This window comes from Nanorana parkeri, unplaced genomic scaffold, assembly GCF_000935625.1.
Source record: "Nanorana parkeri isolate BGI_ZX_2015 unplaced genomic scaffold, ASM93562v1 scaffold1928, whole genome shotgun sequence".
Classification (NCBI taxonomy): domain Eukaryota; kingdom Metazoa; phylum Chordata; class Amphibia; order Anura; family Dicroglossidae; genus Nanorana; species Nanorana parkeri.
The window spans coordinates 173,646-200,355 of record NW_017308196.1 but is presented as its reverse complement, the minus strand read 5'-3'; the positions used below and the strand labels follow the sequence as shown (position 1 = coordinate 200,355).

General features: G+C 39.4%; 1 protein-coding gene across 1 annotated transcript in view; it reads left to right on the top strand.

Moving 5' to 3' along the window:
• PAX9 (paired box 9) overlaps positions 1-26,710 on the top strand; it is a 53,678-nt gene that overhangs the window by 22,687 nt on the left and 4,281 nt on the right. The window contains exon 4 of the mRNA XM_018572079.1: positions 25,321-25,546. Within this exon, the coding sequence (XP_018427581.1) occupies positions 25,321-25,546 (226 nt within the window). The remainder of the gene's footprint in view (positions 1-25,320; positions 25,547-26,710) is intronic.

The following is a 26,710-nucleotide window of genomic DNA, read 5'->3' as shown; positions in this document are numbered from 1 at the left end:
AAATACATAATCTACTGTAGAGAAAGGTTGAGGTAGCAGACTAATTCCTAATTGTTGACATAAATTTCCGAGAATGCTTTAAAATGTTTGGAACCAATGAAGCACATGTTTGATGCCTCCAAATAGTTGTTATTACTCCTTTGCTAACTCTTCCAGTCCTGAATAATCACTGATGATGAGACCTGCCTACAAAAAGGGGCCAAACGCGTCATGCCTCAGGCATATACCCTTCTGGGAGGCATTCTCACTGAGATTTATATTAGTGCATATGTTTCTCCAAACCACACAAGCCTCCTCTGTTACACAGCAATAGAAAAATTTGCATTTACATGTCCTGTATTAAATTCACTGCAAAATGATTCATGCTTACATTCTGAAACCACAAAGCTATCACAATAAATACTTGAAAGTAACGGATGATTAAAATCCTTTAGTAGTTAAAACCAAATCACTCTAAGCAATATAATAATGACTCTATATAGTATATACAGCACAAATGTTAAATCTTGATGGGCAAAATTAGAAAGGATTTGATAACACCTGTACTTTCAATCTCTGGTCTCTAAAGATTTTAAAAATTATCATTTTTAAATCATATTCATTGATCATTAAAGAATATACACATTTATTTAAATATGAAATTTCATCAGTGCACAGCAATTATTGTAATATGCTGGGCTTGAGTAAAGGTATTTATTAAAGCATCCACTTTAGGGAATGCAGGCCTTGAAGATCCATCATGAACCGGATAAATGTTGTAGTTTATAGCACCCAGTATAATAATTATTTTTCTAATCACCTGAATGAGGAGAAATCTATGGCCTACATGAAACCTCATATAGAATATATAACCCACAGTATATGATGTCATCATATTTATAGAAAATGTGTTTAAGATGGAGTTTGGAAAAAATATCTTTTGGTAGAAAATTTACATCTACAGTACAGTAAATTAGCGTGATGGTTTATGACATGAGAAAACTGTTACTTTGCAGGATTGTGTTTGCTGTTAGTAAACACAGACACAGACAGAAACACAGACACACAAACACATATGTATATATATATACAGTATATATATATATATATATACACACATTTTTTTTCTTCTCATTTATTTATTTCACATTGTATTGGACTGGACCATCATCCCTATAGTTTTAGTTCATCAGCTGGTTTGCAATGTGATGCATTACTGCTGTGTATCCCACTTCATGTACATTGCAGTCTCTATTTATTATGCAGCATGTAAAGCTGCAGCAGCAGAACCAGTTAGGAATACGTATCTGTAAAAGAAACATCTGTAAACCAGTATACACGAAGCCCCTGTCCATGCCTTCCTAAAATATAAACTGCTGAATCCATCTTCTTTCTATGATTTAAAGAATCTTAACATCCTTATTCTGTGGTCAATAAATGAAACTGTTTAATTTTTAGTGAAGACAATTTGTATTTTTTATTTTATGAAGCTATTCCTTTTTTAATGCTAAAATGATGCCAAACTATTTTGTACTGTTCAACCATATTTCCAATGGGTATGTAGCTGGTAATGAGGATGTGCACATAGTAAAGTAAAAACATAATTGTACAAGGTGATCACAACTATGACATGAATATATAGAGGCAGATATATTAATAAAGTAATTTTCACACTATGATGCAGCTTAAAAAGATCACATTCAGATATCTAAAAATGCATATTTCCCCTAAACTGAAGCTAGCATGACTTATTTTTGTAGATTTAGGGTAATTTACTAAATAGCATTTGTTTGAATCAGACCTGCAAATTTGTGTTCATACCTGAAACTCAATTATTTTAAGCCTGAATGTAGCGGACCTGGGCTTTTCCTCTCTTCCTGACAACACGTGCTATTTCAAACAACATTAAATCAATTAAAACCGGCACATTCATTTGATTATGATTATATTATAGCTTTTAATTGCTTTATGTCTTTACAATGTCCACTGACATACACAACAAGGTTTTTGTATCATAATATCTGTGAGGCCTAATTTTTTACTAATTTTGTGAGTAGTGTTTAGTTTTTATGTGCATATATGCTAAGCACATTTTACTCTGTATTAGCACAATACACTTTGTTTTTTTTAACCACGTTAACAATTGATTGGGCTGCTTATACACATTCAGGAAACAAACCAGCTATAACTCATATTGGCAAATACTGTTTATTCTTTAATTGCAACTTCTACAAACCCAAGTCACTTCTAAATTCTTTTATTTTTAACTTATTCCTAAAAATGTTAAAATGGTTTGCACAGTGTTATTTGAGTAGTAAATAATGACTACTATGAAGCATTATCCAGACTGACTGTAAGAAGTCTCCCAGATATCAAAGAGTAGACGCTTTATTGTCTTAAGTATGCCAGGAAAATACACTTATTTCTGAAACATTGCACAGTAGGGTCAGTAAGCAATGGAATTATCACAGTGTTAACTAGATAAAGTAAACTAGTTGAGGCCACCTAAGCCAATTCAGACCAATTATTGGGTAGCATGATCATTAAAAGATTAACAAACGTGTATGGTCAGATTTTATCATTTGGTTATTTGTCACTCATGACATATTTCTGGTTCCTTTTCTGGAAAAAACAAAAACTCACACAACTACTTACCTGCACCAATGTAGATATCCTGTAATAAGAATTCCCCTCCAGCCAAAATGAGATTCGGATTTTTGGGTTCATCAAATATTTTCAAATAAGGTCTCAATCAATCTTTCTAGGCTGACAGTTTGTACAGTTGTGCTCATAAGTTTACATACCCTGGCAGAATGTATGATTTCCCGGCCATTTTTCAGAGAATATGAATGATAACACAATAACCTGTCTGTCACTCATGGGTAGTGTTTGGCTGAAGCCATTTATTATCAATCAACTGTATTTACTCTTTTCCAATCATAATGACAACAGAAACTACCCAAATGACCCTGATCAAAAGTTTACATACCCTGGTGATTTTGGCCTGATAACATGCACACAGGTTGACACAAAGGAGTGTGAATGGCTATTAAAGGGAACCATCCTCACCTGTGATCTGTTTGCATGTAATCAGTGTGTGTGTATAAAAGGCCAATGCGTTTCTGGCCTCCTGACAGACCCTTGCATCCTTCATTCAGTGCTGCACTGACGTGTCTGGGTTCTGAGTCATGGGAAAAGCAAAATCAATGTCAAAGGACCTGCGGGAAAAGGTAGTTGAACTGTATAGAACAGGAAAGAGATATAAAAAGATATCCAAGGAATTGAGAATGGCAATCAGAAGTGATCAAACTCTAATCAAGAAGTGGAACATGAGGGGTTCTGTTGAAACCAAAGCACGGTCAGGTAGACCAACTAAACTGTCAGCCACAACTGCCAGGAAAATTGTTCGGGATGCAAAGAAAAACCCACACATAACTTCAGGTGAAATACAGTACACTCTGAAAACATGTGGTGTGGCTGTTGCAAGATGCATTGGAGAGGAGTCAACAAGGCCTATGATGAAAAGTACACCATTCCTACTGTGAAACACGGAGGTGGATCGCTGATGTTTTGGGGATGTGTGAGCTACAAAGGCACAGGAGAGTTGGTCAGAATTTATGGCACGATGAATGCAGTATGTTATCAAAAGATACTGGAGGACAATTTGCATGCATCAGCCCAGAAGCTGCGCATGGGACGTACTTGGACATTCAACATGACAATATCCTAAACATAAGGCCAAGTTGACCTGTCATTGGCTGAGCAGAATAAAGTGAAGGTTCTGGAGTGGCCATCTCAGTCTCCTGACCTCAATATTATTGAGCCACTCTGGGGAGATCTCAAACGTGCAGTTCATGCAAGACCGCCCAAGAATTTACAGGACCTGGAGGCTTTTTGCCAGGAAGAATGGGCAGCTTTGCCATCTGAGAAGATAAAGAGCCTCATCCACACGTACCACAAAATACTTCAAGCTGTCATTGATGTTAAAGGGGGCAACACACCGTATTAAGAACTGGGGTATTAAATGGCTTCAGCCAAACACTACCCATGAGTTACAGAAAGGTTATTGTGTTATCATTCATATTCTTTGAAAAATGGCCAGTAAATCATAAATTCTGCCAGGGTATGTAAAGTTATGAGCACAAGTGTATGTGCTCATGGGTATCTTTAGTTAGTCTAACAAGTAAACACTGCAGGGAGGAAAGTAGAGCCAGAAGTCTGTCTGTAGTCGAAGTAACAAGGGAAGAAAGTACAGTGCAATTTCTCAATTCCTGGTGTATAGTCACTGTCATGATCACAAAGATGACTTTGTTCTATTGTCACACTGCACCAGTGGTGGAACCATCATAGCCATGCCAGTGGACACCTCTTGCTGTGGTTATTGTCCATGGGGCATTTTTTAATTACCTTTTTTAAGGTGACAAATCTCAGAAGCCTCTACAACACCAGGAACAGCATTTAGAAAACAGAAGAATAGCAATTCAAGGCAGCTTTTACTTCTGCAACCATGGTAGTTCCCCAAGCTGCAACATGCATCAACGTTATGTATGCTTTATTCTTTTAAATAGGTATATTTTAACCCTTTTTAACCCGTTTCTTACAGTACTGTTGTACTACCTACAAACTTTATCAATCTATCTGCTAGATCATATATTCTGCTGCTACTGAACCATGTGTCTGAATAAAGATATTGGCACAAACGTTTATGCCCACCTTGGGCAAATGTGCATCCTTGGGATGGCATTCTGACGATTACTCTTCAGTTCAAGTTTGGAACAGACACTGATGCCACTGATGCTAGTTTATGGGTGTATCAGAGACTTGTGGCTTTTCTAGCTTTTTGGAGTGTTCTGATATTATTCAGTCATTCATTTAAAATATGACCAATTGTCTAGAAACAGCATGCACGATTGTCTTATTAGAGAAGTTATTTCCTTTTTTCTAATGAGCATAGGAATCATACACAGTGCTGTGTTCATGGAACATCATAATGATTCTGTAACAATGTTCCTTGCAAGTTGGAAATCTTTATGTTACCATATTTGGTCATGAGGACCAAATACGTGTTATTTGCTTCCTGAATGCTGGCCACACATTTGGTGTATTTCTAGCAATTTTGGCAACTTAAAGACAGCTCTTGATCCAATGACTGAACAGATCAAGGCCGCCTACCATCTGCCCTTAGTAAATCAAAACTGGTCAAAGCCGTTGGTGGTAGGATACCATGATGTGTTTGGTCTTCTCTGAAGATCACTGCAATTAGAAAGTTATTGTAATTGCTAGAAATTAGGGGCATTCCAAATTATTGGGGTGGATTTACTAATGCAATAAGGGCTGTTCACACAGCAAAGTGAATGCTAATTTTGTAAGTAGTACGTTCACTTTTCAAAGTAAATATATGTAAATAAGGTGACACTGTGTTCACATTGAATATCGTATCGTGCAAAAGAAATGTTAAAAAGATTGGATTTTTGCTAGCACATGGTTGGTTTATTGATGTGAATACAGAATGTTTTGTTGATGTTGGATCTAGTTTGATACAGTTTGATGTATTACTTTCCATACCTTTTCAGTTATGTGCCATTCGTATGACCTTTGAAATGTCTAGATACCAAGAGACCTCTGAAATGTTAAGTTTAAATCTTTTCACTTGTGATTGTTAATGCTTTTACTTGCAGCTCTGCTGTCTCTATACTGCGTTCTCATTGCTTATGGGGGACAATGGCCCTAATTGATCAAGCATTAAAAATGCGTATGCTGTTATCTCCAAAATGGATATTGGAGCTTAAATCTGCCAATACTTTCAATCTGGTTATCCATTCTAGGTTATTTCTTTACATGTCTGGCAGCCTATAGTGGTAGCTGTCATTAGTTAACCTATGTGGTATAGTTATATTTCCGACTTGCCATTGTGCCCTATTAGCAAAGTAGCCATATTTCCAATTAAGAAACACATCCAAGTATACTGTTTTGTTCACAAAGTACCTTTTCTTATATGCTTTCCTAGAGTTTAACGCATGCCCCCACTGCAGGTAGCCTGCAGGTCAATGGAGGCAGTGCACGCCAGTGCAATGCAAATTATACTGATAATTGACACCTTAATCACCTTATGAACCTTTTACAAAATATATATGCCCTGCAAGACTTTAGGTAAAGGTAACCATACAATTCCTCTTGCTGTCCCCTCTAAGAGCACCCGTGCATAAAGAAGGTTGTAAGCTCTTTATTGCTCCATCTGTTATATCCCCCTTTCTCCCAAATGGCCAGAATATTTTTTTTTCCTATTGGCAGTCTCCAGCCAAAAAATTAAACATGAGTTCCAGCCAACCTGAAAAGGAGGGTAGTCATTGTTTTCACACAGACTGTTTAACAACTGACTTTGCCTTCAAAAACCAGATCTTTTTTTTTTAGCCAGTCTGAGTTTTCACATCTGCTATCTTAGGATTGCTAGAGAGCTGCTACATGAGAGAGGGAGCAATACAGTGCCTCCAACAACCTCAGTGTACAGGTACTTCTAAATAAGATTGCATAGTTTACTGTACAGCGACCCTATCCAGAGGAAATAAATATAAACCATAAATGTTCTGTAATTAAATACTTTATGTGTACCTAGTCCGGCACCTGTTCATTGAAAATTTCCTCTGCTGCAGGGCTAGGAACTATAACTTTATCTTATATGCTTTTAGGTGTGTCAGATGCCTGTTTCCTCCGCTGCACTCTGCTTTTTTTCAGCCAACATCTCTGTCCTAAAGTGACAGGACATCTATGGTTGATATTCCTTTTCCACTAACAGGGCTAGGTTAGGCCTTTACTTTAGCGCATATATATATATGCCATGCAAGATATATATATATGCGCTAAAGTAAAGGCCTAACCTAGCCCTGTTAGGTATATATATACCCTAGAATGGCCTAATGCTGTGTCATGACTGCGACAAGCTGCTAGTTTGTCAGTTAAAGTTCAGGATCTGTCAACAGAATCCGTTGACACTGGCTGCTTCCCTGACTGCTCTATTAGCTTGTGATTCATGGCCCAGCTCACTAAGATTGATGAGTTATTCTAAATCCATGCATTATTGTTTTATGCCCTAACTGAAAAACTGATTAGGTTAAGAATTTTAATTTTGTCACATGACATAACTGTTGGATGCCTTACATTCTCATGAATGGTAATTTATCTCACAAGGTGGTATTTTATCCCCACCTAAAAATTATTCCTGCTCCCCTCAACTCCCAGAACATCACACTTTTGTGTTGGAGCCAATGAGGAGAGCAAGCTAGGGTGGTTGAGGGTTATGGAAGCACCTTTCAACTATCCTGGACCTGTCCTTGTGTCGAAAAATGGCCCCTCATTAGCCTTTTTATTTCCGGAGTTTTTTTTACAGGAAAGAAAAAAAACTGAGGAAAAACAAGGAAACTCAGACTTTCATACATGTCAACCTCGATCCCCTCAGCCACATTTTGTGTACCTCCACCATACATTTAGGTGCATTACTTTTTTTTAATGGTAACTATTGCACTTGTTTTGCGTTTGATTGACATAGGCTATAGATGTACTTTCAATCCTTCATCCCTTCCCCATCTCATTTTTATTGTGCTTTATGGAAACCTAAACTGAGAGAATATGAAGGCTGTCTTAGCAAAACTTTCCTTCTGAAAATGCTAGTTTCCTGGGGGCCATGCTAATTCAATAGCTTTAACGTTATTTGAGGCGATGACACAGAACTACCATGCAGACTGCAAGTTCTACTTCATATTTTCATGCATGTTCTGAGTCAGTAACTTAGAAATTATTGAAGCCAGAGGCAGCCAGGCAACTAGGTTAGTGGAGGCAACCCATTTCCCTCTCAGTCCAGGTTTCTGTTCAGCACGTATCTGGAAAATCTCTGTGAGTCTCAAGCTCAGAAGCCTAAAGAGGCCCTATGTTCAGAAATAATTAAAAAACCTAGATCTGCGACCTTTAGAAGTCAATGGCCTACGTGGATGAGCCACAATTATCTCACCCAACTTGTGATGAATCTGTTATGAATTGCTCTACTGTTGAATAACATTTCTATAATGTGCATTTAGTCCATGCTAAATAAAATGTACATGATAAGCATCAAGTTACTACAAAATGCCTATAAGCTTTATAACGTAACATGATCTGCAACACACATTAGTGCAAATAATAGTTCATGTCTAAGTACATGTTGAATAGTCATATGGACCAGTTCATTTTAGTCGATCTTAAGCTGATACATCATTTTAGTCACAGCGTGATTCTATAGGTGTTCCAGTAAAAGTATCCATGAAAAGAGGGAAAAGGGAAATATGAAAACACAAATCTATGGGGTTAATTTACTGATGTTGTAGAAACCATAGCTCCCAACTATCCTTATTTCTTATCTCAGAGAGTTGGGCAGTATGGTAGACATTGTTCACTTAGGAAAGTGAATGTTCTCTGAGCTTAGTAAATACAGGAAAGTTCTGCTCACTTCAATCATCCAGTCAAGTGTTAGCAAAATCCTTTGTTCATACAGTACTAGGTATTTGAATACAAATTCACCTAATATACTATCATTCACTTTATAAAGTGAACACACAATATGCACACAACAGGACAGCGGGGTGAAGGAGAGTTGAAGAACTGTGTCCAATAAAAGGGAACACTAGTTAAAGATTTGTTTAATAAATGGCTGATTTACTGTCTGAATTATGAATCTGGTTTTTGCAAAGGCAAATTATCATTTGTATATTCATAGCGATCTGAACAGTTGGCTTTGATTTCAGAATTTACATTTCCTGGTGATCGCAAATGTGAATTGCATGATTTGCACTTTGATATTCTTGGATATTCCATTAGGTTCTTTGACATCTTATACTGAATTGGGAAAAGCTGGCCATGACAATACTGACCAAATGAAGAAACCCTTTAAGTCCTTTTTGCAGGAGGAGCCCTACCAGATACTCTACTACCCTACAACTGAACTCAATGACTGTTACTGTTGGAACAATTGCTATAGTCTACCCCAGTTCCATCAGAGGGACCGAGCAGAACAGAAAAAGAGTGAAAGAAGTTTAAAAAAGTAAATAGAAAATGATTGTGCGGAGCTAACAGTGGCAGCTAGCTCCGCCCAATAGTTTCCTATTGTCCGGCGGCTCTGCTGCTGTAAAAAAAAAAAACGAAAAAAAAAAACTCTCCCGGGCGCTCTGGGAGCCTCCCGATCCCAGCCGCCCAGGAGAGAAACACTGCTTTTTTTTTCTGTTTCGGCCGAAGGATCGGCCGAAGCTACGGCCAGATCCTTCAAGGGCTTCGTGAATAGACCCCAAAGTGTCTTACAGTAGCTATCCCTCCTGTCTCCATACCATTAACATGTGCACCTAGGTAATCAGTGCATATTTAAGCAACAACCATCCAACATCCAAGACCGTAGGTAGTTGGATCTTGCATACCCATTCTGACCACACTTTTAGTTCCATGGCTGGCTCAATAGTCTCTCACTGCCAGTCCAGTCCAAATGCAGCTAATATTTGTTCTTGGATAGGACAAGGAAAGTATGAAATCTCTGTCTGTGATGCTCCTAAAAGATATAGGAGAAACAGAAAGGGAAACACAGCAATATAAAAACTGTCATAAGTTCTTGCCTTTTCCCTCCAGACAGGAAGTGAGGGAAAATCTCCCCAATAGGGGAAAAAAAACAACTTTAAGCCTTCCCTTCTCTATCCAAAACTAAATGAAAACCTTTAACTGGAGTTGGGATTTATGCAAAACTCCAGGCAGAAGTGTTCTTAACCATTGCAGTGGGGCTACCCCCACACTGCAAAAGTTAGGTGCTGGTTTTCCTCTAGGTGCTAAAAAAAAAAAAGGTATAGTCACCCGAACATCAGAGCCGACTGGCTGCTACTTTGGTCCTTGAAGCCTGTCTTCTCCTCCACTGCAGCGAAGGTATGTCCCTCAGTGTCCTCACATCCTATGCACTGTGTATAGAAAGTGATGACTCAAGGATCCTTAGAGCGCTACAGCAGAGGGGAGAGAGAGGGTCCAGGGTGCAAGTCGGCTCCCAGGATCGGGTAAGTATAACTTTTTTTTAGCACCTAGACAAAAATGAGCACTTAACCCTTGCAGTGCAGGGTTAGCCCCACTGCAAGGAGTAAGAACACTTTTGCCCAGAGTTCTGATTTAGACTACTAAAGGCTTTAATGGAGGTTTCTGCTGTGTAACTATATTTATATTGTGCGGTCGTGTTTTAACTCCAGAATGGTGCCTGTTATTAATTAATTATAATATCATTCATTCTTATGACTCATAAAAGGAAAATACTGAAAACATTTCCTTCACATTGTGGTTATATAAAATTATGTTTTTACTGGCTATAGGTTGAACTAGCACAATTTTTCTACATTCCCATTAAAATATATATTTTCAGACTGAAGAAATGCTTACATAGCAATACTGATCATATCTACCTTGTGTGCAGGTTACAGAAACAAAGTTTGTGATCGACATTAATTGATTGATTTATTGATTCACTGGAAAAAAAAGCCATTGAAGGTCAAAATATTTTTTGTTTTTTTTCTAATGGTCAACTCATTACCAGTATTAATGTTTTCTGTTCACTAGCCAATCCAACTATAACAAGGTCAGCAGAAGCAGTCATAAACTCTGACAGTTTTCCTAGACAGCATCGCTCTGAGATCCAATTTCCTTGCCGTAGCACTGACACCTATTATGGTCTACAGGATATGTTGCATCACAACTGTAACAAGTAGACATTCTCTTCACATTTGGCCACAAGATATAAAAGAGAAGAGAAAAAATGCTGGAAGACATTTTAGCATGTGTTCCCAATTCCGTTTCCTTGTGAAAAAACTTCTCTTTTTAGGGGTTTTACTCTTTTTCTACAATCATTTCTAGAACAGGATGCCTTTAAAGACATTACTAATGGCACATATTCTAGTTTACAGTCTAAAACCACAGATATTTTATACGTGCACTAGTTTCTCAATGAAGTTGTCTGTTTGGTCTTGTAACAGATGTTTGCCAGTTTCAAAGTAGATCTCAGGTGATATTGGGGCCTTTGTCCATAAGGGTGCCCAGCAGCATCTAAATTCAACATAACTGCATTTTGCAACCAAGCAGGATGGATATACTATGGTTGAATTACTAAAGAGGTTACTTTACTATAGGAATAGAGACTGTTCACTTAGCGTACTGTGTGTGTTGACTGTGAATACCCAATCACACGCAAAGGAAATTAAACAAAAAGCAGGATTTTCGCTTGCACATAATTGAGTGATTGATGTGAATAAAGCTAAGTGAACTTGCTCTGTTTATTTAGTAATTGTGTATAACCGTACGATGTAGTAAATGTACACTTAGCTCGGTAAATATGGGAAAGCTATATCTACTTCAACTACCCAATCATGTGCAAGGATAGTGTAAAAAACTGAAAGATTTTTGTTTGAACCTGGTTGGAAAATGTAAGTGATTGCTGCTTCACCTTATTCTTTAAGCTAAATTGGTATTTTAACTTTGGGATGTTAATTAGCACAATTCTTTGTGTAATCTAAAGAACACCAAAAAGGTCCAAAGAAAAAAAGTCTACAATGGCAGTGCAAGGTGCATAAGGCTTTCACCAGATGACATTTTATTATGATAGACAGACCAGATGGGGCTCAGATTTGGATGCCTGACTTTAATGGTGGCAAAGAGAAGATGGCATCCTGGCAATGGGCATATGTGATGGGCATGGCTTAAGGGTTCTATCTGTTTTTTTGTACACGCCCCCTTGGGAGTTCATTGAGCCTATTTAATAAATACTGCAAAGTGACACGCAAAGTGCAGTTATCCATAACACCCAATGATCTTGTGTTCAACACACACAAATGTGATTGGCTGCTATGGCTTACTGCACTTTGCACTGCTTTAATAAGCACTGTAAGCTTGTGTGTCTACCGCTGAAGGAAAGTTTTTGCTAACTACTCCTTATGTGGGATTTTACCTCAAGCAACCCCCAAGAATGGTGATACAGAAGTTAATTTTTGATAGTAGCATAACTACTGTACTCAGAGCATTGTTAGGGATAATTGGGACATGTATGGCATGTGTTATTGTTAGCACATGTTAGCACATGGTTGGATGAAGAGGTTTTCTACAGCACTATTGATTTTCCACCTTTGGTTTTACATTATTATTATTATTTGATTATACATGCCAAATGCAACATCACAGTGAACTAGATTTAGGGAAGTGTGTCATGTCCATTCTACTTCCAATACAGGTGGTGCACTGTAATGTGTGCACAGATATGTCACATGCCCTATCATACATGTCTCTTGGTAACACTCCGTTCTTTATGGATTTAGATAAAGAAGAGAAACCTCCTCATAGTGTGGTATGCATAAACGTTTATTTATATAAAAACATATAGTCACTCACATTTAAAATCGAAGAAACCGGCCGGTGTAGTGTAGCGTCTCACTCGTCTGCTACTTCCTGGTATAGCGTGGTATCGAATTAGGATATCTATCAGGGCTACCCATAAAGCGCGGATCCACATTTTTTACTATTTCCCCTGTAGATGTTGCTGGCAGGGCAGTGACTTTTCATGTGTGGAAAGAATTCTCTATCAGGTCGGACATTATATGGCTGGCCTTAGCTCTCAGTACATCCCGTTTAAAAAGTTGTAAAGTGGGTGATCAGCAATCAGTCTTCTTCTTAACCATAAGGGATGGAAGGAGACAGAATAATAAACTAGATCTCAGACAATTTTTTAAATAGGCTGGTCAAGATCTTTTACCGCTGTCTGTGTCACTATTGTGATAATACATAAGACTATAGTGCGAAAAGGATGTAGAATGCAACTTTCAATTAAATTCCAGGCAACCATGGTTCTTTTCCAGAGAGTGTAGCATTTATTGTATTACAGAATGAGATGACAAGAGATGAAATAATATAATAAGAAAAGCCTTAAGAGTCCATTTCATCCTTTAGCAAAGATTCAGAAATTCCACATACTCAATGTATATATCCAATCTATAGGTGCACCAATGATTCTTCTTTATGTATCCATGTTGCTTTCTCTAATCTAGCCTTGACTTCATATACGGTTTATTGCCAGTCACTAACACAAGATGGATTTCTTTAGGAAATCTAAACCTGTTGCAGTGACAACTATAAAAGGTGGATTTTCCCGAACTTTTTCCACTCATAACCTATAACATCTTTGGTACCAGAAGTAAAGGGTACTCTTCCCAATGGTGGTGCATATAGCAAGGAAAGCCTGCCAAAGTTTTATTTTCACTTCCACACCCTTTTTAAAACTACAAAACAAAGATTACACTGGAGTTTTACTTTTAATTTAAAAAATGGAATTAGGCAATACTATTTTAATAGGGAATCACTGTAAAATGACAGTGGTCACCATATGAGGGCTTATATATTAAGATGCAGGCAAATAATAATTTCTGTGAAGACCATTTAATATCAATCTGAGGAATGTTAAGATGTCATCACACTGCTTGAGCTGACCAATGCCAAGGAGCATATCTCTCTATAGAAAAGACATGATCAACATAAAATAATCTGACATTAATACTGTTATCGTTCTCTGTAGCGATTTCCATAGTCTTGGCCACATGAACAAGTTAGTCATCTCTAGGCATTTCCAGAACTCAGATGTGATAAAGGCCAGACTTAATGAAGAGCAATTTCGATGAGCTGGGAAAATCCAGCATTAAATAAAATAAATTCCACGTATGGTAATTGCAGAACAGATGCTGTTCCTGTAAGATCCAATTAGACTGATGCAGCAATTATGTTGCTTAAAATTGTAATGCTCTTTAAATGCAAGACAAGATCTTTATTTGCAGGCCAAGTATCTGTGTTGGGAATAAAAGCTTTATTGCATCTTATGAGGCAGCGGACATGTCTACATTTGTAATAGAGAGGAACTATTAATAGTAGCATTTTCCTTTTTCACATTAAGTTTCTAACATTTTTTCAACTTCACAAAGAACAGGTGCTGGTACAGTCTGATACAGTGATAAAGTGGTTAATGGATGTTGTATATCATGCTACTGTCATGTTGATGATAAAAAAAAGCTGCATTCTAACTTAGTGGGTAGTACTTACCTTGCAACACTGGGATCCAGTGTTCAGGATCTGCAAGGGACACTTGAAGTTGATTGGGTTGATTTACTAAAAGAATAGAGAATTTTCATCAATAAGAATGTGCACTGAGCTTTGTAAATAGGACAAAGCGGTGTTTACTTCATTCAAACGATCATGTGTAAAAACCCTGCTTTTTTAAAATTTTCCCTTGCACATGATAGGGTATGCAAAGTGAATGCAGGTTCACTTTAATAACTATAACTCACTTTGTTAAGTGAGAATTCATTTTTAATAGCCTAGACTTCTTTAGCAAATCAACCCCTCCTGTATATGTTCTACCCTTGTTTGCTGAAATATTCTGATAATCCTAGTGACTAGTATGTGGCTTCAACCACAGCTGGTTCTAGTATGGAAGTAACTTACCACATAAAGGAGAAGTGGGAGATACAGTATCATTCTAATGGGCTGCTACTGGTTACTGTACTGAAAAATTTGCACTTTACTTCTTGCTTTCATAACAGAAAAAAAGGTGAATGTAGATCTATGACAATGGGGATAGGGCTTCAACATGCCCTGTGGTATCATACTCAGAACACACATAAGCGTCTGAGTAGAATGTGGGTTTTATGCTGTTCAGAACAGGCAAGGGGCAAGTATGCCCACCCAGAGGAACATTTGCTTGCCCCTATACTGCTCCATTCAGCCACTGGGGAAACAAAAACTGTGTTAAGTTTAATTTTAAAGTTAAGGGCTCACACAGTGCTATGGATTCCTTTCCTGTGGGACCAATCACAAGGTGCCAGTGCTGTCACATATCAGAAGGAGAGTAAGTCACCTAAATGCCCCTTGTACCAGGCATTTCACATCACTTTCAGCAACTGAGCTGCGCAGTGGGGGAAGGGATAAAAGGTTGGTATATGCTGCTTAGGATGGGGTTAATTAGGCAACCCTTTTACTTTGTTCTACATGGGCAAATGCAAAGGACATTTTAATAGCTTCACTTTAAGGAGCAGTACAATTAAAAGCTACTTTGCATGAAAGTAAATCATGTTAGGATGCATCAAAAATGTCAGCTGCCAAAACATTTCAGCATTTCATTGCTATTGGCAAAATGCGGGTAGTACCAAAATGGCCAAAAATGCTATGGGCAAAATGCGGGTAGTACCATAATGGCCGAAAATGCTGCCGAAAATTCAGTGCATCTCTAGCTTCTCCCCGCTGGACGTCGGTCTGTGTCCCCTCCTATCCCAACTGCTCTCGCCCCCCTGTGTTGGCAATGGGGATAGGAGGGGACACAGACCCCAGCGGGGGGAGAGAGAAGCTGTCAGGATGCTGAGCGGGGCAGTGCGGGGAGGAAACAGCTATCAGCTGTCACAGAAGGACAGGCTCTACTCCTGCACTGCCCCGCTCATCCTCCTGTGTAAGGATGGAGAGTGGATACAAACACTCAGCAATCAGTACTGATCCCTGAGTGTTTGTAAATAACTGAGGACATTGAACGCTTGTGTCCCCAGTTATGAATGAACAAGAAGTGCTATAAATCATTTCATGTTCATTCATGATTGTGGACATAGTAACTGATACTATCTCCTCAATTTATGAGTGGACAGGAGAACTCAGTATAGAGTCTTCCTGTTCATTCATAACAGGGGCTGCTTAGGGGCTCTGTTTAGACCCTAATATTTCCCTAAAGCCCCTAACAGAAAAGTAAAAATAAAAAATAAATAATTTTATATTTTAAAAAGGCTTGGGAAAAAAGTTATTTTCAATTTCGGTTTACAGCCTGACAAATTTTTAAAATTTCCATTTCGGTCTAAAAATTTCATTTTGGCGCATGCCTAATATTTATTAATCAGTTTGCAAAGGTTCCATTATCTATACCAAAACTGAGATACTGTAAGCTTATACTGTATAACTTTTTTCATGTCATCTGCCATGTTAGGCAAAAGGTACTTGGTAGCCATTTTCTATGGGATTGCCAGACAGAAAATCAGCCTTGCAGAGTAAAATCCCCCATACACAAACCATATGCCACCTTAATCTCAAATTGTTGTATAATGTATATGTATCAATTAATTTTATGTGAATGTATCAACAAATGTTAAAAACTGTTTTACAGTATATAAAACAACTTGTAATTAATGCATACTGGGCTTTTATACGTGTTTAAATCAAAAGTAGGATCCAGCTATAAACATGAACCTCATCCATGACAAAAGCAAATAAATCATACTGATCGGGAGAAGCTGGCAAGTAAACGGCAAAACTGGAACTGATCAGAGCAATGAAAGGTGTCCTCCTATCAGACACTTCCATCCACCAGCACTGACATGTACTGTACAAGAGCTAGATGTGTGCCAGGAGTAGACAAATAATATGTGGATTAGTGAGATGTCATCTGAGCCCAGAAATCAAGATCAATATCTTGGCCGTACCTGTTCCTTTATATTCTCTAATTCCCTGCCTTGCTACAGCTTCCATACAAACACGGCAGTGTATTGTTAGAGAGCTGAGAAATGAGGATTGTCCACATTCTGCCACATTTAAGATTAATTCTGTAACAAAGACTAGAGGACACCACCTAAAACTGGTAGAAAAAAATTCAAACACAAGGGGCGAAGGGGGTTCTTCTCAGTTCGCGCAGTTAGGGTATGGAACTCGCTGCCTCAAGCAGTGATTTCGCAAATAGTCTTGAATCATTCAAGAAGCTTTTGGACGATTTCATGAGAGACTGTAATGTACAAGGGTACAGGTACTCTTAAGAATGAGAACACTCAGGGACCTATACACACACACACACACACAATAGGTTGGACTTGATGGACTTATGTCTTTATTCAACCTCAAATACTATGTAACTATGTAATAAAAAAATGGTCCAGTAAATGGGAATTCTGGGGGTGCTGCCTGATCTGTACCACAGTCAATAGAGTACCAAGTTCGCACATCACTGAGCTCGGTCGCAGAATCGTCGCTGTTTTAGGTCAAAAGCGGTTTTAGACCAGGTAGAAAACAGCGATAGTAAATTAGAATAACTTGCAGAATTGAGCGATAGTGATTCTTTGGGAAATACGTCATCAGACACTGAAAATGATTTTCAGTGTCTGATGACGAATTTCCCAACGAATCGCTATCGCTCAATTCTGCAAGTGATTCTAATTTACTATCGCTGTTTTCTACCTGGTCTAAAACCGCTTTTGACCTAAAGGGATGCTTTTTGGATGCCATGGACGTTCACAAGTTTCCAGGCAGAAAGAACAGTAAAAGTGCATGCAGGGCACTGGACAAAATTGAAGTGAAATAGTTTGATACATAAGTGTAATCATAGCAGATTACATTGTGATGTGTGTATTCTGTGTAAATGTCATGCTTTCACTTTTGAATTTCCCGCCGGCTCCGCCCCCCGCTGTGACGCCCGAAAACTAAACTAAAACTCAGATGCCGTCATCGGCTGGCCGCGTACAGCAGATGATTCTGCGGGCTTGCAGGGACAAGGTAAGTGACACTTTTCTGTGCAATCCCGAGTCTGGCTCGGGGTTACCGCTCTTGGTACTAAAAATTAACCCCGAGCCAGACTTGGGAATACCGCCAGGGAGGTTAATGCATCCGAATGGGTATGAATCTGTATTTTTGAATTGCATTCGGGACCTCCTGAATGCCATTCGGGTCTGGGAGCCTCGGGATTAGTTTTATGTATATATGGGGCACAATGTTGTCGCTACGAATATTCATTCATATTATAGAATACTACTTATATATACATAATGCTAAAACTGATGCTCCAAGACCCGAATTAAGTCCTAATTTCCAAATAGCATTTGAGAGTTCCCGAATGCCATTCGGGTCTGGAAGCCTCAGCTTTAATATGGCTCCCAGACCCGTATTGCTTTCTGGAGCTCCTGAATGGTATCCGGAAATTTGGACTCCTGAATGCCATTTTGGTCTCGGAGCTTCAGCTTTAGTATTAATATCTGCATATGGTTTTCTGTGGTATTTGCAATGAATATTCATAAACTCATCCTTAACTAACGAAAATTTGGATGTAGTCCGAAACCCGAACCGAATTGAATTTCGGATCCGAATACCGAATCCCAAAATAACGAAAAATATCCAAACCGAACCAAATTTTTCTGCAGCTTACATGTCTAATATATATATATTTGTAGTCAGAGCCCCACTAATACATACCTGAGTATAGAGATGATGAACCTGCCTAACTTGACCTGAGGTGTGCTGTGGTCGCTATGGTCATTATGTAAATAAGGGGGCATACTCAAAGAGTAAAAAAGTTATCAGGAGGGGTAAGGGCGAGTGGAGTGTTACGGATGTGCCCACAGGTGAGGAGGGAAAACAGGGGGGGGGGGTTAAATGTGTGGGGCTCCTGCCACAAACACGGCTGGCAAGTTAGCCTAAATCTTGAAGTCAGAGCCCCACTGATATGTCCCGGAGCATAGAGATGATGAACCTGCCTAACTTGACCTGCCTGTGGTGTGCCGTGTGTGGTCAGTATGCAAATAAGGCGGCAAAAATGACACTGTAGCGATGGAAAACAGGATTTATTGAAAGGGAACAAATTACACAAGAAGTTTAGAAAATGTCTGAGCCATCTCCAACTGAGGATCAGGCACATATCTAGTATAACATCCCAAGTTCCATCTGCCCAACTGTTCGATGACATGGACAGGTATGCCCTTACTAGATGCTGCGAAGGCCGCCCCAATACTAAACGAATGACCCAAATACTGTTCCGTGTTGAGGCCCATGTTACCTATTAAAATACGGACGTGCCTAACAAATTGTGAGGAACTGAGTGGCCCCCCTGAGAAGGGCAACAAGGGGCTTTTAGAAGGGGAGCGACCAAAAGTGGCTACCAATTGGTCCAGAGTCTCGACCGGACACCAGGCATTGTGAGTGGTGAAGTACTTAACCTCAACGCCCTTGCCAGGTTGCAGAGTCTTAGAGTGTTCCAGACACAGACTAAAGTGCGCAGGTGGCGAATCACCTGTCTCTTGGCAAGAGCGGGGGCCTGTGACCTGGTGACAGGTCTGAGAAAACCGTAGAATGCCAAATAGATGGCTGCTTTTAGAACTAGGCTGGGGAGTTTACCAAAGGGTGCCTGAAAAAGCATTTGGTCAAGGTCCTGAATCATGCTTATGGAGATGGGAAGGCGTGTAACGCTAGACCTTGATCATAACTTCTGAACTCCCTTTTGGTATAGCCCTGATAGGGTAGGCTGAGAAGAGTAACGAGCTATCACGATCTAGAAGGGACATGTGGTGCTGAATGCCCGCCAGCAATAACTTAATCGTGCTATGTGACAGGCCCTGGTTGGTGTGACAGTAAACCACAAAAGACAGGATATACTTAATATCACCTGTATCCAGCCTAAGGTATGTTCTCTGAAAATCAAAGAACTTATACCAGGCCGAAGCTTAAGCCCTTCTAGTGTTCTCAAAAAATGAACTGTCAATAAAGTGGCAGGCATAGGACCAATGAGTGTTCAGTCCATTGTTAGCAGGGAGAATGGTGGCATAGGTGCAATATTAAAGCTGTGCTGCAGGGATAACCATACCAACCTCCTCAGGAACGAAATGATAAGCAATGACTTGGACCTCACTTTATTGACGATATCTGCTGTGGCTTGGTTATCTGTGAGGAAGAGCGCTGTCTGACCTGACCACAGAGGTCCCCAAACTGTCGCTGCGGCCACAATTGGGTAAATATCGAACAGAGTGGATGTCTGTGAAAACTCCACAAGCTGAAGAACCTCTTCAGACCAGGGAGCCGCTAACCAATGGGGGCCAAAAATAGCCGCAGAGGCCTCAACATCAGTGACAACACGGGGCAATCAGAAACCTGCGGAGGAAGCTGCAGAAGACCGTGGAACTGAATGCCATCGAGGGGGTGCGCCGCCGGCGGGACCAGGGATGGGATACTACCACCATGGCGATCGCTCGCTTCTGTTCTCTCTTCTCCTCCTCGGCCGCTCTGTAGCTGCAGCGGCCAAGTAGAAGAGAGAACAGAAGCGAGTAATTGCCGCGGCGGTAGTGTCCCATCCCTGGTCCCGCCGGCAGTGCACCCCCTCGATGACATTCCACTCGCCCCCACGCAATTTTCACTCGCCAATTGCGAGGGGGCAAGTGGAAATTTTGAGGCCTGACCCAGACCTTTCCTCCTTAGATTGACTGTCCCTGGCCCTCCCCTTTTATTCAGTTGATTTAATTTCTTTCCATCACATAGGCCTAGCATCATATGCAGGCGTTACCTAGGGCAGTTTGCATGCAAATGCGGCCCACCTAGGAAAACTCACTCATCTAGACTGACACCTCCCTACTAAGGCATTTTGATATTTGCATAACTCCTCCCAAGTGCCAGCCTACTGCTTGCATCAGGACCATGGGCTCTTGAAAGGAGTACTAAAGCAGGGTGCCGTGATGTTTTCAGGACGCTATGTACAGCAACCTTTTGTACCTTCCCACCAGCCTTGCATAGAGGAGCACAGATAATATATGCAATTAAAAAGGGAAAGGTTTTATTTAATAAATTATCATTAAGGGATAAGGGAAGAACTAGGGAACACAAAAGATAAGCAGATTGCATTTTAGCTTTAACTGTTAGGGAGTAGCTTAGGTGTTATTATTTAGAGTTAGGTTAATTAGTAGAGAAGGGGTAGGAAAATGTAACTGTTAGAGATAGGTAAAACCCAAGGATATGGATGTTTACATTGCATTTACATTTGTTTGCATCCCACATTCTACAATGCTAAGCTCTTGGCACTGAATGCTAATGTACTGGTGCATTGATTAGGGATGGATGGAGTCATTTTAGTAAAATTGATTTTGCAGAAAATTTACTAATTCTGCTGCAGTGGAAACTTTCTATTTCACTTATTGAGTGTCTTAGATGACATTTGCTTGAGAAAAAAAAAATCAACCTTTTTGCTTTTATTTAGAGCATGCGGGTTTTTGTGTATTGTGTTTTGTTTATTTCAAGTTATTTGTATTTTTCCCTTTTTTATGTAAATATTGGTTTTGTGTACTGTAGCTTTACATTTTGTATTTTATATCACTTTGGCAATTTTTTGGCACAAGAACAGATGCAGGGTAGCTAAAGGGAGCATCTGTAACCTACAGGAGCCATTTAGAGTCCATTACACCCTTAACTTCAACTTGCAAAATATTCAGATTTTTAACTGCAAAATTAAAAGTCTCAGTTTCGGTTATTGCCAGCAGTGACTGTCTAAGACAATGAATAAAGCACACCAGAAAATGTACTAATATAAATACTACTTAGAGGCCTATAAAGCACTACCTAGTATTGACAATCTGACTTTTGCCAGCAGATACTCCCGGTAATATGCAGAGCACTTAGGGGTACCTTAAGGGAGATACAGAGCAGACACTACAGGGCCACATGTGGCTCCCAGCATTCAGCTAGCAGAGGGCTGGTATTCACTGTATGACAAGAGAACTTTTTAATTCTAGTCCAGCACTTTGTAAAAGATCACATCATGAGGAACCTTTCCACAAAGATCAAATAAAATGACATAGCCTTTAATGCCTCTCACAAACAGCTCACCTCTCTTCCTGAAACCAGAGAAGGCAGAAGGATTCCACTATTGAAAAGTTAATTCACCTGCCACTAAAAAGGTGAATTTGGGGCTCTCTAAATGTCCTCCTGTTTACTTCATATCATTCAAATGATGTCTATACAAACAGAATGAGCTGATCTCTGTGGCTCAAGTTTAAAGGATCCTTTGTGTGAAATCTTAAGGTCAAAATTACATTGCAAACATTGGCTTTGTTTGTGGGTTACTCAGGATGGGAATCTAGGCTTCTAGTCAACAAGCTGTGAATTGTTTTTTGACTCACAATCACGTGAAAGACATTGAGACCCTTAAAGTATGTGCTGTTTTCTTCTAAACAACTCCTCACACCAAATTACTTCAAATCCTGGTTGGATCACTTGGCTTAAAGGTGCCAGTCAGTGCAAGTATTATCTATGACTAATCTATCACACAAACTCTCTATGCAGCTGTCTATATGCCGGGCCTATACAATGGGATGGGATGTGGCATTAAAGTAGATGTACAGTATAGCCTAGCACTAAAATCCCAAAAAGCATTGACATGTTAAAGTAATTTCTATTTTGTTTAAAAAAAAACCTCTAACTTATATTAAAATAATACCTGGCGATCCTGTCATGCAGGCCCCTGTGTAGGCACTTCCTGTTATAACATGACAACACTTTACTAAAATACATTGTCACCCTGTCACATTTTCTCACAATGGACACTACTAGTACCGTGCTGATGCACATTACTTGGGCATGGTACACATGGGGAAATGTGCACGGAGACATGCCATGGAGCCATTACTGTATTGTACATACCTCTCCTAAAGAGACCCTGTTACTATGCCCATTCATGGCGAAGCCACCCACCCACTGCTACTCACATTTGCTCTGCTCTCGTCACTCCATTTGTCTGTAGCCCTCAGAAATGTCTGGCACTTAAAGGTATGGGTGAGCATGTGCCCTTCACAATGCCTTTGGTTGACCAATTGCTAAGGCTGAATGCTGTTACCTGGGGGAAGGGGGTGTCATTAACCAATGCAGAGCTTACACAGTGATTAGACTCAGGGTTCCTGCAAATGGGGGAGGGGTGTGTGTGGTGAAGGTATTTGTGGGTAATGAGGGTGGCCTAAATGGGCAGATTCTCTTTAAAGTATATACAAAGTCTAAATATTTTGTATTATATATAATTAGGAATAAATGGTTGAAACCCCAGTCAGGTTTTCGTTTGTTTGTCGTCTTACAGCTCTTTCTCTTTACTTTCCGTCCTGGAGACACAACAGGAAGTTAAAGAAAATCTCTTCAAAGTGAGGGGGAATACTTTCATACACAGTGGTTCCAATAACAGATATCCTCATTGAAAGATTTACCCTTACTTCCTTGTCTGGTAAAATTCCATAAAATATTGGATTTTCCCTCAATTTTGGTCCCATTAACAGTAGTCACAAACACAAATACAGAGCCGTAGCTAGCTCCTTTTGCACTGAGGCAAGAACAGAAAATTGTGCCCCCCAAACAGAGGGAGTGCTGTCGCTTCAGGATGACCTAGTGGTGAGGAGAGAAAGAGTAGCTGGTTGTCAGATAGATTTTGTTTCATTTTGAGGATAATTAAACTTTGCACTTTTTTAGTTTGTCCTGACCTATTATGCATCTTATATATGCTTTAATATGATAATCTAATAATTTTATTTTAAATTATAGTCATTTTTCCTAGCACTATCATTTACACATTACAACACACATTTACGTAATTAGTACAACTCCCTAAAATATAATTGTCAAAGTCTCCTAATAACAACGTATCAGGTATGTGAATACTAAATCCCAAAGTCAAAGTTCCCCTACTGCTTTTTGTAGCCCTTGGAAATACCCGTACCTATGTGTATAGGGAACATGTGACCTTCTCCCCATCCACATGGGGCAGGAGGAAGGCCTTCATCTTTTGTAAGAAAGACAGTTCAAAACTGAGCTTACAGAGGGACCTGTACTCAGAGCTCTTGCAGGTGAACATCTTCCATGTACCACTGCTTCTCCATATAGTACCGCTGTGTCCACAAGCTGCTGCCAAGTGTGCAGGTTCTGTCTTAGGCTGTGTATTCTTTTTTATTCCACTTTAGGGCATTTAAAGCTGAACTCGAGGCACAACACTTTTCATTTAAATATATTCCTTTATAGCCACAGAGGATAAACAAATCCACTTTCTGTCCACCAAATGCCTTTGCAAACCCAAAATATTACCATATAAAAGGTAGTAGTGGCATCATCACTGTACTGTACATAACATGTGCAGAGAACAGAGCTGTGGGAGGGACCCAGCAGGTCCCACCCACTACAGTCTCCCTGCAGAAAACTACAGGAGGGGCAGATACAAGACCAGTCACCCTGCACAAGGAGAGTAGTAGTAGTGTGACATGTTTTTTCTTGGAAACAACCCGATGAAACACCTCATTTAGAATTTAGTATTTATTTATGCCATTTAAATAACCTTCCTAGGGGCTGCTGAGCCAATGTTTTGGAACAGTACTTCTTGTAGGGTAATGAGTCCCTATATGTACCAGTATAATATGCTTTTAAATTGTAATACATGTTTAAATATCAAAGTATACCTAAAGTCTGAAGTTACTTTTGGTTTTTGTTGTTTATTTTGGATAGATTGGAAAAAGGTTGACAACCTCTGTAATTTTTTACTGCTGTATATGTCTTTGCTGGAGAGACTTGCCATCTCTATTTGTCATGATGACCATGGTCACCAGGACAGAAACTAATGGGAAATCCATTTTACAGTTGTCACTGGAACAGCAATAGAGGGGAAATCTTTCAATGGGGATATTTGTTCTGGTGACAACTATCTAAGAAGGGATTTCCCTTACTTTGGAAATATTTTCTTTCATTTTTGTTGTGTCTTTAGGACAGGGAGTGGAGGGAAATCTCCCCAATGGAACAGAGCAATAAAACCCCCCAAAAACTGACAGTGGCCTTGAACCATTCTATGCTTTTTTTTTCAAAACTTAAGAAAAAACGTTTTGGTTATACATAACCCTTAAATACTGTTTCTTAAATAGTAACTAAAGCCAGAACATTTATTTTAGCTTAGGTAGAGTAGGACATGGGAAAAATCCCTTTCAAGTTTTCTTTTTCCATATGTGTCCCATTGGGAAGATTTCCCTTCATTGTAGGCCCTGGAGACACAACAGGAAATAAGAAGTAATGTCTCCATATTTCAGCAGAACAGTTTGTTACAATTAGACGATCTTCATTTCTGGTTACAACTGAAACATTTTGGATTACCCATTACCTTCACACTTGGTGGCAGTGGTCACCAGGACAAATAGAGAAGGTGACTCTCCCTAGCTAATAAAAACCCATAACAAAACATGGCGGGGGCTCTAACCTTCCCCTGTTCTAGCCAAAACAAAAAAATCAACTTTTTCAATAGATACAATTTCAGAAATCTATGGTATCATTGAACAGTCAGAAGTTTTTGAAGGATTAGAACAGATGCTAACATGCAAAAAAGAAGATTTTTATGAGACTGCTGACCAGTTTTAAAAATCAGGCAACTTTTGGCAACAGTACAGCATTCTTGTGGTAGCTCTGAATTGTATGCTTATTTCAACAGATTGCATTAGCTATATTCTTTGTATATTTGCAACATAAAGTTTATCTGTTTTGTAGACAGCGAGTGGTTTACCAACTGTTGGTAGCTTTGTGGCAGCTTCGGGCATGACTCCATACCCCACTTCTGCACCAGTCTCTCCATACATGGCCTACGGCACAGCAGCACCAACTGGGTATGTAACAGGACATGGATGGCAGCACACAGGAAGCACCGCATTGTCTCCGCACAACTGTGATATCACAGCATCACTAGCATTTAAAGGCATGCAGACAGCACGAGAAGGTAAGCACTAACAGCCATCAAATGGTTCCACATTAACAGCAAAAAGATTTTACAGAATTGAATGTTTATTTTATTATTATAATCAGTTTTTATACGATCCATGTCCACATTCTTCAGTGTTTTCTTTCAAATATGATAATAATGTCTGATTTATAGCTATCTAAGGGAGCACAGATTACCCAAAATAAGTTTTGCCCCACCTACAGATGCACATTGCTATTTTCAGTGAAAGGTTAACTGGTTATGAAGTAGTCACAACTGAAAAAGCGAACGTGCCAGCATGGCATAGAGGGGTGCAGTTAAAATGGTTCATCAGCTTTATTTACCTGCAGGATAGGTATGTAGTAGGCGTACGATTTGTTTCATTCCGAATTGGCATTCATACGAATTTCTGTAGTTTTGGATATTTGGAAGCATCCGAATTTCTGAATGACAGAAATAACTAATCCAAACAAATCTTACAGGGTTATTCACAAAAGGGGGAAGAGTTTGGAGAAGGCAAGAGAAGTGAACAATCTAGGCCAAAAAAGCTGATTTGGAAAAATTATCCAACTCGGCTCACTTTCCAGTGCAGCTACGTTGTCCTAGATTGTTCACTTCTCCTGCCTTCTCCAAACTCTTCACCCTTTTCTGAATTACCCTGTCAATATTTTTAATTACGAAATTCGGATGCATCCAAAATGTTTCCAGAATGTCATTCGGAATGGAACAAAGGAGCGGAGAGCTGTGTGTTATTCTGTGGTAGTTCACTGTTCTTTGTTGAAATTCGGGAACATTACAAATGTCAACAAAGTAGCAGAGAACTGTTACAGAATATAGAAAAGTTTTTAACTTTTGACAGACAATGCAAAATCGTGCGCCTGCCCCCTGCACTTTAATGCAAGGCCTGATGTGTAAGTTATTAAATAAATAAAAATAATAATAAATAAAAGATACAGAAAGTCTTTACGAAAGCACTGCTCATCTGTTGGCTGACTACAAAGGCAGCTGAGAGGAGAGCCAAATGATTGGAGACTACCTATGTAAACTCAATGTGGCGGTTTATGCATATTTAAATGGCCCAAAAAAAAACTATATTACCATTTCCTACCTTTACCGTTGAAAGGCAGCTGACTTATTAAAGGAACCCTGCTGGTCTCCTTACCAGGATTCCCATGTAGATAG